Source organism: Aedes albopictus, chromosome 2 (assembly GCF_035046485.1).
Source record: "Aedes albopictus strain Foshan chromosome 2, AalbF5, whole genome shotgun sequence".
NCBI lineage: Eukaryota > Metazoa > Arthropoda > Insecta > Diptera > Culicidae > Aedes > Aedes albopictus.
The window spans coordinates 220511982-220526760 of NC_085137.1; the positions used below are offsets into that span (position 1 = coordinate 220511982).

The following is a 14779-nucleotide window of genomic DNA, read 5'->3' on the forward strand; positions in this document are numbered from 1 at the left end:
AATATTTGACAGTTTTAGCACAAACAGACGTATCACTTAATCGCCCAATGCTAATCAGGCTGTTACGCAAACCTTTCAGTAGGTGGCGGTAGTGAGCAAACGTCAAACAGGAGCAAAAACAATGCTAGCACCGTGACCGAGCGATTTGCGAACTACAAAATATTTGAATTAACTGTTAAAAAGGGTAACGATGGGAAGTGAGTAGAGTGAGACGTCTGTTTATCTGTGGTCCAGGCTTTGCCATTAGCTGTCCTGCAGCTCCACCTGGTCACTCTACAAAAAAAAAAAGATTTTGGCACTGAAACTACTGATACTCGAATGATGAATTTTCCCTTCTTGTACACATTCTTCCTTGTTTCACTTTTTATAGTTTATTGTAGGTACATATTGTTGAAAATGGCAAAAACTATTGAACAATATCAGTGTAGAAGTTGTAGCAAATTTTTGACATGTCTAACAAATTAAAAAAAACCGCCCCGTTCCCAGTTCTGAATTGCAATTCGTACTAATTATCAATCGGCCGAATGACTTTCGGCCTAATCACCACACATCGAAGTTGATCTTTGTCGTGTGCAGCATAGTTGTACTATGTTCTGAAACAGAGAAGTGAGAAATACGCGTTTTAATTTTCTGCCTTGTTTCCAAGTGTAACTGCTTGTGCAACCAAATCCTTCTCATTATGGATTGTCCATTAGTATGGTACACGCTTGTATGGAAAAAATAAATCCTCGCTCCAGTCGACTTTTTAGATCCCATTTAGGTCCTATATGAACTGTACAAAATTTCAGCGCCATCGGTGAAACTATAATTTAGCGCAAGCGGTTCAAAGTTTTCATAGGATTTACTATGGGAAAAGTTACACTTTCAGATAAAAAATCCCAGAGGTTGTCCCTTGTCTCCTTAATTCAAATCGATCAATGTTTCTTGTAGAAAAATCAATTATGAAACTTTCCTTCGAAGACCGCAAAACAATTGGATGCTTGTGGAAAAAGTTATTGATTTGTTACCGATTAGTGATCCAACGAACCCCCAGAAACAGCAGCAGCCCAGGCAGCAGCTACAGTGCTGCTATTAAAACAAAACAAAAAGCCACAGACAAACAGACGTAACTCTTAGAGGAAATTCATCAAAAACTTTTGTCCGGTGTCATTTTCATGAGTACACTGCCACCTGTTGGTAGAACCGCACGCGACACTGTCGGCCATGATGTATTTCGATTTGACGTTTTGCTGACACACACACTACTACCACAGAGAACAGACATTCAGGCCAGAACAAATTTTATTCGGAAAGTTGTGTAAGGATTTGAATCTTTACTCGAGTAAGGTTGCAAACCAATACACAATGACAACACTAACGCCACCAAACACCATATTGCCACAGTCAGTGGTGAATTGAAACATTTCAAGTGGTGAATAAAATTAGTATGGGAAATTAACCGATTACAGCGCCACGCTATTGCCACATGTGTTGCCGATTTCAAATGGCCGTTAAATTCCTTACACAGTTTCGGAACTGGACTTGGATGTCTGTTTTCTGTGCTACTACACAAATTGCCTGTAATTTTCGTTTGCATCATTCAGCAACGTGTACACTGGCAAACGTCAAAGCGATCGAAAACTAGCGCCTCTGGTGGAAGGTTCGCGCAAATCAAATGTAGTTTGAAATTATCGTTAAATGCATGTTAAATGTCGTTTTGAAGAGTGTTACGTCTGTTTGTCTGTGATACAATCCTCTTCTATCGTTTATTTGATGTGGATTGCGTGAGATGACTGAAAAACGATCCACTGCTTTGTGAGCGAGTATTGGTTGCAAATGGAGTTACGCCCTTTTGAAACGTTGATGCCGTTTTATCAGGATAGAGATAGGGATATGGCATTTATCATTAAAGTATAAACAAAAAAAAATTCACATTCAATTTACTTTAAACTTTCAAAGAAAAACTCTGGTGGGACTTTAATGAACCTGGCCGGGCAAAGGCACAACCTTGTGATCAGCTTGATTGCTGTCTTTACTCTACAGAGAAAGATGCACACTCGTGGTGCCAACCAGAACCGATACTTTTCGTGATCAAACGAAGAAGCGTCACGGTCCTTTTTTGTTGGTTTTGATATAGGTATTTGATTTCTATTTGCAGGAAGAAAGTTGATACACAATTTTTCCTTCTATTTTTTGAAATTATTATCAACCAAGCTTTAAATCAAGCTTCCAATATTGAAGACACAAAAACAAGCATCACAAGAAGAACTACACTGAGGATGCACTGTTGAAAATGCTTTGACATCCATGTGCACAACAGAACATGTGCTCGATGAACAAATTGAGATTTGAAATTATGAAAAGAAATCCACGTACTCCGGTGAGACTCGAACTCACGACTCCCAATTCGCTAGACGGGCGCTTCTATTCCTTCAAGCTACGGAGTCACTCGACTATCTCCGTCGCCAGCAGGCCTAGAACTGAACTCGATTCCACAATCGCACATGGTTATCTTCTTTTCACAATCCAAACCCCCTTCGGATGGGATTAGATGAACATCTAACACATTGTCTGTTGTGCACATGTATGTCAAAGCGGGAGAGGAAGTTATTTTTAATTGTCGAGAGCTTCGGGCACTGCCTTCCAATCACTTATTGGTATGGCAATTAGTGTGCAGTCGGACTCTCGACGGGTCGGTCCTCGGCCGACCGAATACGGTAAGGGTGACCGTAGCACCTTACAAATGTCAATTTCTTGATTTTGCTTTGGCTGACCAAGCCATGTGGGAAATTACACTGTTGAAAATGCTTTGACATCCATGTGCACAACAGAACATGTGCTCGATGAACAAATTGAGATTTGAAATTATGAAAAGAAATCCACGTACTCCGGTGAGACTCGAACTCACGACTCCCAATTCGCTAGACGGGCGCTTCTATTCCTTCAAGCTACGGAGTCACTCGACTATCTCCGTCGCCAGCAGGCCTAGAACTGAACTCGATTCCACAATCGCACATGGTTATCTTCTTTTCACAATCCAAACCCCCTTCGGATGGGATTAGATGAACATCTAACACATTGTCTGTTGTGCACATGTATGTCAAAGCGGGAGAGGAAGTTATTTTTAATTGTCGAGAGCTTCGGGCACTGCCTTCCAATCACTTATTGGTATGGCAATTAGTGTGCAGTCGGACTCTCGACGGGTCGGTCCTCGGCCGACCGAATACGGTAAGGGTGACCGTAGCACCTTACAAATGTCAATTTCTTGATTTTGCTTTGGCTGACCAAGCCATGTGGGAAATTACACTGTTGAAAATGCTTTGACATCCATGTGCACAACAGAACATGTGCTCGATGAACAAATTGAGATTTGAAATTATGAAAAGAAATCCACGTACTCCGGTGAGACTCGAACTCACGACTCCCAATTCGCTAGACGGGCGCTTCTATTCCTTCAAGCTACGGAGTCACTCGACTATCTCCGTCGCCAGCAGGCCTAGAACTGAACTCGATTCCACAATCGCACATGGTTATCTTCTTTTCACAATCCAAACCCCCTTCGGATGGGATTAGATGAACATCTAACACATTGTCTGTTGTGCACATGTATGTCAAAGCGGGAGAGGAAGTTATTTTTAATTGTCGAGAGCTTCGGGCACTGCCTTCCAATCACTTATTGGTATGGCAATTAGTGTGCAGTCGGACTCTCGACGGGTCGGTCCTCGGCCGACCGAATACGGTAAGGGTGACCGTAGCACCTTACAAATGTCAATTTCTTGATTTTGCTTTGGCTGACCAAGCCATGTGGGAAATTACACTGTTGAAAATGCTTTGACATCCATGTGCACAACAGAACATGTGCTCGATGAACAAATTGAGATTTGAAATTATGAAAAGAAATCCACGTACTCCGGTGAGACTCGAACTCACGACTCCCAATTCGCTAGACGGGCGCTTCTATTCCTTCAAGCTACGGAGTCACTCGACTATCTCCGTCGCCAGCAGGCCTAGAACTGAACTCGATTCCACAATCGCACATGGTTATCTTCTTTTCACAATCCAAACCCCCTTCGGATGGGATTAGATGAACATCTAACACATTGTCTGTTGTGCACATGTATGTCAAAGCGGGAGAGGAAGTTATTTTTAATTGTCGAGAGCTTCGGGCACTGCCTTCCAATCACTTATTGGTATGGCAATTAGTGTGCAGTCGGACTCTCGACGGGTCGGTCCTCGGCCGACCGAATACGGTAAGGGTGACCGTAGCACCTTACAAATGTCAATTTCTTGATTTTGCTTTGGCTGACCAAGCCATGTGGGAAATTACACTGTTGAAAATGCTTTGACATCCATGTGCACAACAGAACATGTGCTCGATGAACAAATTGAGATTTGAAATTATGAAAAGAAATCCACGTACTCCGGTGAGACTCGAACTCACGACTCCCAATTCGCTAGACGGGCGCTTCTATTCCTTCAAGCTACGGAGTCACTCGACTATCTCCGTCGCCAGCAGGCCTAGAACTGAACTCGATTCCACAATCGCACATGGTTATCTTCTTTTCACAGCGCCCGTCTAGCGAATTGGGAGTCGTGAGTTCGAGTCTCACCGGAGTACGTGGATTTCTTTTCATAATTTCAAATCTCAATTTGTTCATCGAGCACATGTTCTGTTGTGCACATGGATGTCAAAGCATTTTCAACAGTGTAATTTCCCACATGGCTTGGTCAGCCAAAGCAAAATCAAGAAATTGACATTTGTAAGGTGCTACGGTCACCCTTACCGTATTCGGTCGGCCGAGGACCGACCCGTCGAGAGTCCGACTGCACACTAATTGCCATACCAATAAGTGATTGGAAGGCAGTGCCCGAAGCTCTCGACAATTAAAAATAACTTCCTCTCCCGCTTTGACATACATGTGCACAACAGACAATGTGTTAGATGTTCATCTAATCCCATCCGAAGGGGGTTTGGATTGTGAAAAGAAGATAACCATGTGCGATTGTGGAATCGAGTTCAGTTCTAGGCCTGCTGGCGACGGAGATAGTCGAGTGACTCCGTAGCTTGAAGGAATAGAAGCGCCCGTCTAGCGAATTGGGAGTCGTGAGTTCGAGTCTCACCGGAGTACGTGGATTTCTTTTCATAATTTCAAATCTCAATTTGTTCATCGAGCACATGTTCTGTTGTGCACATGGATGTCAAAGCATTTTCAACAGTGTAATTTCCCACATGGCTTGGTCAGCCAAAGCAAAATCAAGAAATTGACATTTGTAAGGTGCTACGGTCACCCTTACCGTATTCGGTCGGCCGAGGACCGACCCGTCGAGAGTCCGACTGCACACTAATTGCCATACCAATAAGTGATTGGAAGGCAGTGCCCGAAGCTCTCGACAATTAAAAATAACTTCCTCTCCCGCTTTGACATACATGTGCACAACAGACAATGTGTTAGATGTTCATCTAATCCCATCCGAAGGGGGTTTGGATTGTGAAAAGAAGATAACCATGTGCGATTGTGGAATCGAGTTCAGTTCTAGGCCTGCTGGCGACGGAGATAGTCGAGTGACTCCGTAGCTTGAAGGAATAGAAGCGCCCGTCTAGCGAATTGGGAGTCGTGAGTTCGAGTCTCACCGGAGTACGTGGATTTCTTTTCATAATTTCAAATCTCAATTTGTTCATCGAGCACATGTTCTGTTGTGCACATGGATGTCAAAGCATTTTCAACAGTGTAATTTCCCACATGGCTTGGTCAGCCAAAGCAAAATCAAGAAATTGACATTTGTAAGGTGCTACGGTCACCCTTACCGTATTCGGTCGGCCGAGGACCGACCCGTCGAGAGTCCGACTGCACACTAATTGCCATACCAATAAGTGATTGGAAGGCAGTGCCCGAAGCTCTCGACAATTAAAAATAACTTCCTCTCCCGCTTTGACATACATGTGCACAACAGACAATGTGTTAGATGTTCATCTAATCCCATCCGAAGGGGGTTTGGATTGTGAAAAGAAGATAACCATGTGCGATTGTGGAATCGAGTTCAGTTCTAGGCCTGCTGGCGACGGAGATAGTCGAGTGACTCCGTAGCTTGAAGGAATAGAAGCGCCCGTCTAGCGAATTGGGAGTCGTGAGTTCGAGTCTCACCGGAGTACGTGGATTTCTTTTCATAATTTCAAATCTCAATTTGTTCATCGAGCACATGTTCTGTTGTGCACATGGATGTCAAAGCATTTTCAACAGTGTAATTTCCCACATGGCTTGGTCAGCCAAAGCAAAATCAAGAAATTGACATTTGTAAGGTGCTACGGTCACCCTTACCGTATTCGGTCGGCCGAGGACCGACCCGTCGAGAGTCCGACTGCACACTAATTGCCATACCAATAAGTGATTGGAAGGCAGTGCCCGAAGCTCTCGACAATTAAAAATAACTTCCTCTCCCGCTTTGACATACATGTGCACAACAGACAATGTGTTAGATGTTCATCTAATCCCATCCGAAGGGGGTTTGGATTGTGAAAAGAAGATAACCATGTGCGATTGTGGAATCGAGTTCAGTTCTAGGCCTGCTGGCGACGGAGATAGTCGAGTGACTCCGTAGCTTGAAGGAATAGAAGCGCCCGTCTAGCGAATTGGGAGTCGTGAGTTCGAGTCTCACCGGAGTACGTGGATTTCTTTTCATAATTTCAAATCTCAATTTGTTCATCGAGCACATGTTCTGTTGTGCACATGGATGTCAAAGCATTTTCAACAGTGTAATTTCCCACATGGCTTGGTCAGCCAAAGCAAAATCAAGAAATTGACATTTACACTGAGGATACTGTTCGTATGTTTTTCATTGTTTACATCTTATGAATCAGTTATATTTATTTTTTTCATCATTTCATAGTTCTCGTATGCTTTTCATACATTGAAGAACGAAATCCGTAAGACTTGTCGTATGAAAAATCTCATAAGAAGCATCGTATGAAAATTATAAGATGTGTTATGAAACACCATTGCTAAAAAACAACAAAAACTTTTATTGGCTTCTAACCACTTCAACTTCCGAAGCGTCGATGGGCGTATGAGTAAAGCACGCACTCGCTAACCTTGACGTTCTTAGTTCGATTCCAGGTTGCGTTTTTTTTTTGAATTTGTGCAAAATATTTCATAAAAATATGTGTGATAGTCATAAGACAAAGTTTCAGTTTTTATACGTTATCGGTATGATTTTCATACGTGAGTGTTACGAAATTTATTCAGTAACAGTATGACAATAATAGTTGGCGCTTTGAATCCAAAATCATAGTTCGTACCTATGATTTTCGCAAGAAATTCTTGTGGTAAAAAATCATAGTTGATTCGTATGATTTTCGGAGTTGCAGTATCCTCAGTGTAGCATAAACGGTTCACTGAAAATTAAGCACTATATCGTCAAACTTGTTTATTTTGTGTGGGGTGATACACAAATTATGTCACACAAAAATTGACTATTTTCAACCCCCCTCCCCCTATGTCACACTTTTTTATGAAACCTCAAAAAACTTGTATGGGTCGTCACGTTACGCAAAACCCCCCTCCCCCCTTAAAACGTGACGTAATTTGTGCATGATTCCTGTGAAAATATATATAGAAAGGTAAATAACGTTAACCATTTAATTAACAACCCAGTCTTTCACAGCTCAATACGCAAAATCAATCTCCCACCTTTCCTCATCCTTAAGGCCACGCAAAACTTAAAAGCCGCATGGCTAAAGAGGTTGCAATGCCTACTCCCACATTCCACAATGTATTATGGACGATGTGAGTTCTTGGACTTGCATTGGAGACTTGGCCCCATGACCCCCTTGTGCATCAATAAAATAAAATAAAATAAAGTTTCTGCAAACATTTGGCTTAGTTTTCCCACACAAATTTCAAGCTCGTTGAGCGCCCCCTTAGACTTACCGATTTCGTTTTAATTTTGAACGTAGCTTCTGGGAGTCCAAGACAACTAAGTCTGGAGGCAAAACTTGGCATTCTTCGTTTTTTTTTGTTATTCCCCATTTTCTATCGTTACCTTCCGGATCAGCTTGAAACAGTGTCTTTTTGGATGCCACCCCACCCGAGCACGTCTGGTAAACTGCTTCAAAAGGATTATGTTCTTTCTTATCCAAGACCTAGTTTAGAGGTTTCAGCACTATCCAGCGACCGGCTAGTTAATCTTAAAAAAAATCTGCAGGGGATGGACAAAATGTTCGGGACAGGCAAAATTTTCACTTTTCAAAAAATGTTCAACTAGCTGTAACTTTTCGAAAAGTGCATCAAATATTCTCAATTTGTTACTGTAAGTTCATCATCTAGTTATGTATCAGTGGTTCAATTTTGGATAAGATCGGGCCATTCTCCACGAAGTTATGAAGATTCTTGAAAAAGGTAAAATTATCCGATAATGTATAATGATGTATAAATTATCCGACTTGTATAATGAGCTATGACAAACTTTTGATTTAGCTTTATATTCTTAACACGGAAGAAAATTATAACGATTAGATTATTTTTATAGTTTAACACCAAATTATTCAAAACTTCAACATCGTTACAAAATTCATGATGCAAATTATAGTTCATTTAATTTCCCTCTAATTGACTTATATATAAATGTGTTTTGATGGAAAGTAACAACATAGTCGCCAATAATTTGAAAAAGTAATGGAATGCATATTGAAAATAGAACAATTTACTAAAAAATCGTGAAAAAAATAAAATCGCTATAACTTTTTCTCTTGCTAAAATTTTTATGTTAAGTCAAATGTTTTTCAGAGTTCATTATGTAAGTCATGAATGATCAAAATTTCATTGCAATCGATTCATTGAATCCGGAGATATAACAGCTCAAAGTTGGCCATCATATGGTTTTACCTTTTTCAAGAATCTTTATAACTTCGTGGAGGATGGGCAGATCCCTGGGCTTGGATTATATCTTCCAGGAACCTTTGATTTCAGGCATGTTAGCCGATGTGCTTTGCAGTAATGATTGGAATAGCTGAATGTGTAATCAATGGCAAACAATTATGTAAAAATCAGATCTTCAAGTCATCTGATATAGTTATAATGATCATGATGCTGCATAGTATATCGAACATTTGTCGAAGTCATTTATGTGCCAGGAAAATATAATTCCAAGTTGGTGAGAATATTACAAACTGGGGGAGGGTAATAGGCCCAGTCAGACCCCTGAATGGGCAATGTGGGTTAGTGTATGGGAATGCCATTGAAGGTTTGTAATATTCTCCGAGGCTTTCGAAATCCAACAGGGCGCGTCCCCGGGTTGCGGATAGGGGGGAAAGGGATATTTTTTGCAATTGTACTGTAATCAGCCAATGTGATATTATCTCCTATGGTGTTGTAGTGCGAATGAATGATATCATTCTATGGGAATTCGAATTTTGTAATGTATTGTTTATTAACTTCAATTTTCTAAGCTTGACAAGGTTTTGAAGACAAACATGAGATGAGAGAATTGCCTAATAGGAAAGTCACATCAGCAAAGCTTTTACATATGCAAATGCTATTCATGGGGTCATGTCTAGCATTTAATATGTATGGCAATGACTGATTCTTACCTAGAAGCAGTGCTGAAAATTTCATTTCGTCATATCTAAATTCAACCGCCTACAGCTCATTTTAGAAGCTGAACCTGAGAATATGGTGTATGAAGAACTTGTGCGGCTAGACCAGTTCTGCAAGAAAGTCACGGAAAAACTGCTACCTACTTTTCGAATATTTAAGGAAAATGTCACGGACTTCCTTCGAAAAATGCCAATGATATTCACGATGAATATCATTTGGCATTTTTCGAAGGAAGTCCGTGACATTTACTTTAAATATTCGGAAAATAGCGGTTTTTCCGTGACTTTCTTGCAGAACTGGTCTAGCCGCACAAGTTCTTCATATATCATATTCTCAGGTTCAACTTCTAAAATTAGCTGTAGGTGGTTGAATTTAGATATGACGAAATGAAATTTTCAGCACTGCCTAGAAGGAGTACCACGCAAACAATTCGATTACAGACTTAAGGGGATAATATATTTTTTGCAATTTCTCATCGTAATAGGCTGTTTTACCTTACGCAAATCCGTCAGGAAAAGGCCTACTTTCCCACACCAAATTAGCAGTGCTGTAATGGTTCATTACAGCACTGATTTGCGTTGCGTAATGAACCATTACAGCACTGTTTTATGTTTGGATCAATTTCGTGATCTTTTCTGGACGCATTTTTGAAAAATTGTGACAACTGCACAGTAGAACCTGCTATGATCGGACTTTCTTAAACATGACTATGAACATCAGTGTGCAGTTTGATGAATAAGTTTTGTTAAAAACTACCCTTAAGCGGTAATTTATGAAATTGCAAAAAACGTTGTACGCAACTCGGTGCAGAACTCGATTTTTACAGCACTCATCGTAGTTATCCAACTCGGCAAGCCTCGTTGGATAAATGTACGACTCGTGCTGTAAAAATCTTCATTCTGCACCTTGTTGCGTAAACTACTATTGCATATGAATAGCATTGATATTGTCAAGTCTGTACCAACACCCTAATCCCACACCAAAACACCCTTTTTGCAACTTCTCATCGTAATAGGCCGTTTTACCTCAGGCAAATCTGACATGAAAAGGCCTACTTTCCCACACCAAATTAACAGTGCTGTAATGGTTCATTACAGCACTGATTTGCATTGCGTAATGAACCATTACAGTACTGTTTTCAGTTTTGATCGACTTATTGATGCTTTCTGGACGCAGGTTTGAAAAATTGTGACAACTGCACAGTATAAGCTGCTATGATCAGACTTCCTTAATCATGAACATCAGTATGCAGTCTGATGAAAAAGTTTTGTTAAAAACTATCCTCAAGTGGCAATTTATGAAGTTGCAAAAAACGTTGTACGCAACTCGGTGCAGAACTCGATTTTTACAGCACTCATCGTAGTTATCCAACTCGGCAAGCCTCGCTGGATAAATGCACGGCTCGTGCTGTAAAAATCATCATTCTGCACCTTGTTGCGTAAACTACTATTTCAAGCATAATTTTTCAAATCGACGTATCTAACTTTTTCACTGATCTGAGTAAATTCATGGTCAATGCTGACAACCATTTCACTAAAATAGTTTTTTATAAAAAGACTTTTCATAAGTTTTTTCGTGCTTAACATCACCAGGGATATAGCACGCACTAGGTAAGAAACAAAACCTACTCATTCCGTATCATTTTCACAATGAATTTTGACAAAAATACACATACACCGGGTTGGTTAGAGATACGTCATGCCAGATACGTCGCTTTTGTATGGTGCCAGTTTGGTGTATCTGTTACTTTTGATTTTGGCTAGATACGTCGTTTGGTTTTCTCATATATCAAAACGGTGTATCTATCAGTAAAGTTGTAAACATCAAAATAGTTAGATACGTCGTTTCGAAAAATATGCTTAGTTAAACAAATTAAGCAATAAATCATCAAACAGTGATGTGGATTATTTAATTTGCTTTATGAATTATGCATGCAGCAGTAAACCCGGATTTGTTTACATTCTCGAGTTACGTCGGATTGAAAAGTTATGCTTGATTTCCTATCCCATGGCGTTTATGTGATCAGCAAAGACTATAAGGCATGGTACACAAATTACGTAACGCTAAAATCAGCTATTTCAGACTCCCCCCCTCCCCCATGTAACGCTTTTTGTATGAAAACCAAAAATATTTTGTATGGCTCGTAACGCTAAGCTAGACTCCCCCCCTCCCCCTATAGCGTTACGTAATTTGTGTACGATGCCTAATGGCTGAATCCTCTCCTTATCATCGGCTTTGGACTGACTTGCGCTCTCATTGCCCCACCAAATGCAGCAAAATGAAAATGAAAAATGAAACTTCGTGGAGGATGGGCAGATCTTTTCCAAAATTGGACCACTGATACACAACTAGTTGATGAACTCACAGTAAAAATTTGAGAACCTTTTTTTCGAAAAGTAACAGCTAATTGAACATTTTTTGAAAAGTGAAAATTTTGCCTGTCCCGATCATTTTGTCTATCCCCTGTATATATTCAATCTAGGTTTTATGTCGTAGACACTCCGTGAAAGCGGCCATTCAGGTAAACACCATATAATACCTAGTCGTTTTCGTAAGATTTTTGTAAAATAAGTTGCGTTTTTTTTTCTTTTAGGTTATATTCTTTATAACAAATTTTATGACATATTATATTGGATCAAAATATTTTTTTTTATTTACCGAACGTAATTAGAAGTATATTCCTAAACTCAAGCAATTGCGCATTGCACAAACAAAATGCTAATTTTTGCCTCGGGTTCTAAACAAACCACCTAAGCGCGGGCACTGTCCGACAGCACCCGAACAATGCTACCAACGCCACCCTTGGCAAATACTTTCTCGTGCCAAGTCAGCAAGTGACCGCTGGAGCCTTCGGATGGAATTTCGAATCCACGGTAGATGTACTTCATCAAAACATCGCACAGTTCCGGGTCGTCTAGGGATTCGATGGCGGCATCTATCTGAGACGATTTGATTGAAAGTAGCACCTTGAGCGTCAAATTCAGTGCATTATCCTAGAAAGGCAAAAGCATTTAGCAGGATTGTTTTATGTGCTCCAGCTACGATACCTTACCTTAACTTGCTGATTCTTACAAAGTAGAGGAGCGTTCTGCAAAACAACTTTTAGTGCATCGATATTCCTACCTGTGCTGAGAAATGATTCAGTTAAGGAAATTATTAATCCGAAGATAAAAATTGGCAATTTATAGATAAACTTGATGTGTAGATCGATAGGAGCCCCCATGTAAGAATATTTTACATCTAATCCATCCACACACACATTCAAAAAGTGATGTTATCAAAATATGACTCATCTACCGTCTACCCCCGTTGGTTTGAACGACACCTCATGCAAACCAACGGGGTTCATTTTCTAATTTGAACTTCTAGTAACCCTGTGGGCATCGAAAAACACACTGATGGTAACCCTTTTTGCTGTTTTGTTTTGATTTTGCGTTCCATTTCACCCCGTTCCATAAGCAGAATGACGTTTGAACCATTTTTAGTTTGAACCATGTGCAGATTAGAGGGGGTCAAATTAAAAAGTGTTCAGATTAGATGAGGTCAAACCAACGGGGGTAGACGGTATAGGTAAAACTTAGGTCCCCCGTCCACAGCGATGAAGTATCATTTGGAAAAGGATATTGATTGAGCAGGGTAGTGATTTCGTTTTCATCGGGGACAATCATCCCACTGGAGGCCTGGTCTGCGTCATCCTCACGGAAATTGTCCTCATTGTACTGATCGACATCGATTTTACGAAACGCCGAGCTGGAAGTGTTCTTGGCCATTGCGTAGCTTGATTTGAGCTTTAGACTGCGTAGAAAACGACGAACATAAGACGTTCATATGATATTATTATAAGAATTATAAAATACTTACGAATTTCTTGACAAAATATTAAAAAATACGATTTACACGCCCTTATTCTTCCGATTTGCTACTCTGTCACTTGGACTGATTAGATTGTTTACCAACACGAAAACGATATTTTTTTGTTTGCCGAAGGAAGAGAAACGAGAAAAACTACACACAAATTGAAAGACATCTACTATACAGATTAAAATTACTTCCACCGAACCGGTTCTCTCCTATACACGCTAAGAAAAAGTTATTCTAAATATAAATCGTTTTGGAGCAAGAGGTTTCCGACTGAATTGATTACCTGTCACTACTGAAAAAGAAATTCTGATTACTCATTGATTACTAGCGTGGGACTCAAAAAGACATTTTACTCCTGTACACTTTTTGAGTTCCATTTTGGCCCCATATCAACTGTGCAAAATTTCAGCTCGATCGGAGAAACTATAGATAGTAGAGTAAACTACTCTACTATCTATAGGAGAAACTATATATTAGCGCCAGCCGCTTTAAATTTTCATACAATAGGCTCCTAAAGTCGTATCGGGATTCTTGTTTTAAACCACAATATACACTGAACGGCGGCTTGCGGTGAAAATTACTATTCTGAGGGTCAATTTAAATTTGTGCAGACTGTGTTTCGTTTTAATTCAACAGAATTATGTTTTCAATTTTACCATGGACTCGATTTTCAATTAAAAAAAGTTTCTGTTGGCAGCCGGATTCGAACCAAGAACCTTGACATCACCAGGCTCACACGCTACCACTCAGCTATCGAACCGGTTGATGTGAGAAGAAACAAAACGCACACAAAAAGCGTTGGTGGGTCGATGATCATGTTTTGCCATGGTAAATTTAAAAACATTTTTATGCTTGTCAATACTGCAAGGCTCCTTTCAGTGTATGGTTCAAGAGTACATATTTACTCATTTTTTGACGTTTTTATTAACCGTAGTCGGAACTCGCTCGTTGAGCCACAACCTCCACCCAACCAACGAATACGATTCGCTAGTTGGGTGAAGTAACATCAGCACAAGGGGCGTGCGCATTGTTTTTTTTTTAAAATCATGTTTAGTTTGGAAGTGTAAAGTAAAATGTTTCAGTTTGTTTTACATTTAGAGCAAAACTGATACGTTTTGCAAGATACATATATGGCCAATGCGAGAAATAATTATTTTCACCCATTTTTAGCCGGTGAAGTGAAAATATAGATGTTTATGAAACCACCCGGACCAAAATGCAAGCACAAAACTCTTTCATTGATCGACAAAATAAAGATTGCCGATGTTTTGCATTTGTTTCGGAGTAATTGTACATACCGTCTACCCCCGTTGGTTTGAACGACACCTCATGCAAACCAACGGGGTTCA

General features: G+C 40.2%; 1 protein-coding gene across 1 annotated transcript; it reads right to left on the minus strand.

Moving 5' to 3' along the window:
- Positions 1-12192: 12192 nt before the first annotated feature.
- Positions 12193-13546, minus strand: LOC109411274 (actin-related protein 2/3 complex subunit 5-C). The gene is made up of 4 exons (XM_062848735.1): positions 13431-13546; positions 13193-13364; positions 12622-12693; positions 12193-12562 (listed from the first exon to the last, which is right to left on the minus strand). Exons 2-4 carry the CDS (start codon positions 13337-13339, stop codon positions 12320-12322), a joined length of 462 nt encoding a protein of 153 aa, XP_062704719.1. The 5' UTR covers positions 13340-13364; positions 13431-13546; the 3' UTR covers positions 12193-12319.
- Between the last annotated feature and the right edge of the window lie 1233 nt (positions 13547-14779).

Coding starts and splice junctions, on each gene's coding strand:
- LOC109411274 (XM_062848735.1), bottom strand. CDS start 13,339: ATGGCCAAGAACACTTCCAGCTCGGCGTTTCGTAAAATCGATGTCGAT. Junction 12,694..13,192: donor TCACTACCCTGCTCAATCAA/TATCCTTTTCCA, acceptor TTTCTCAGCACA/GGTAGGAATATCGATGCACT. Junction 12,563..12,621: donor GTAAGAATCAGCAAGTTAAG/GTAAGGTATCGT, acceptor TTGCCTTTCTAG/GATAATGCACTGAATTTGAC.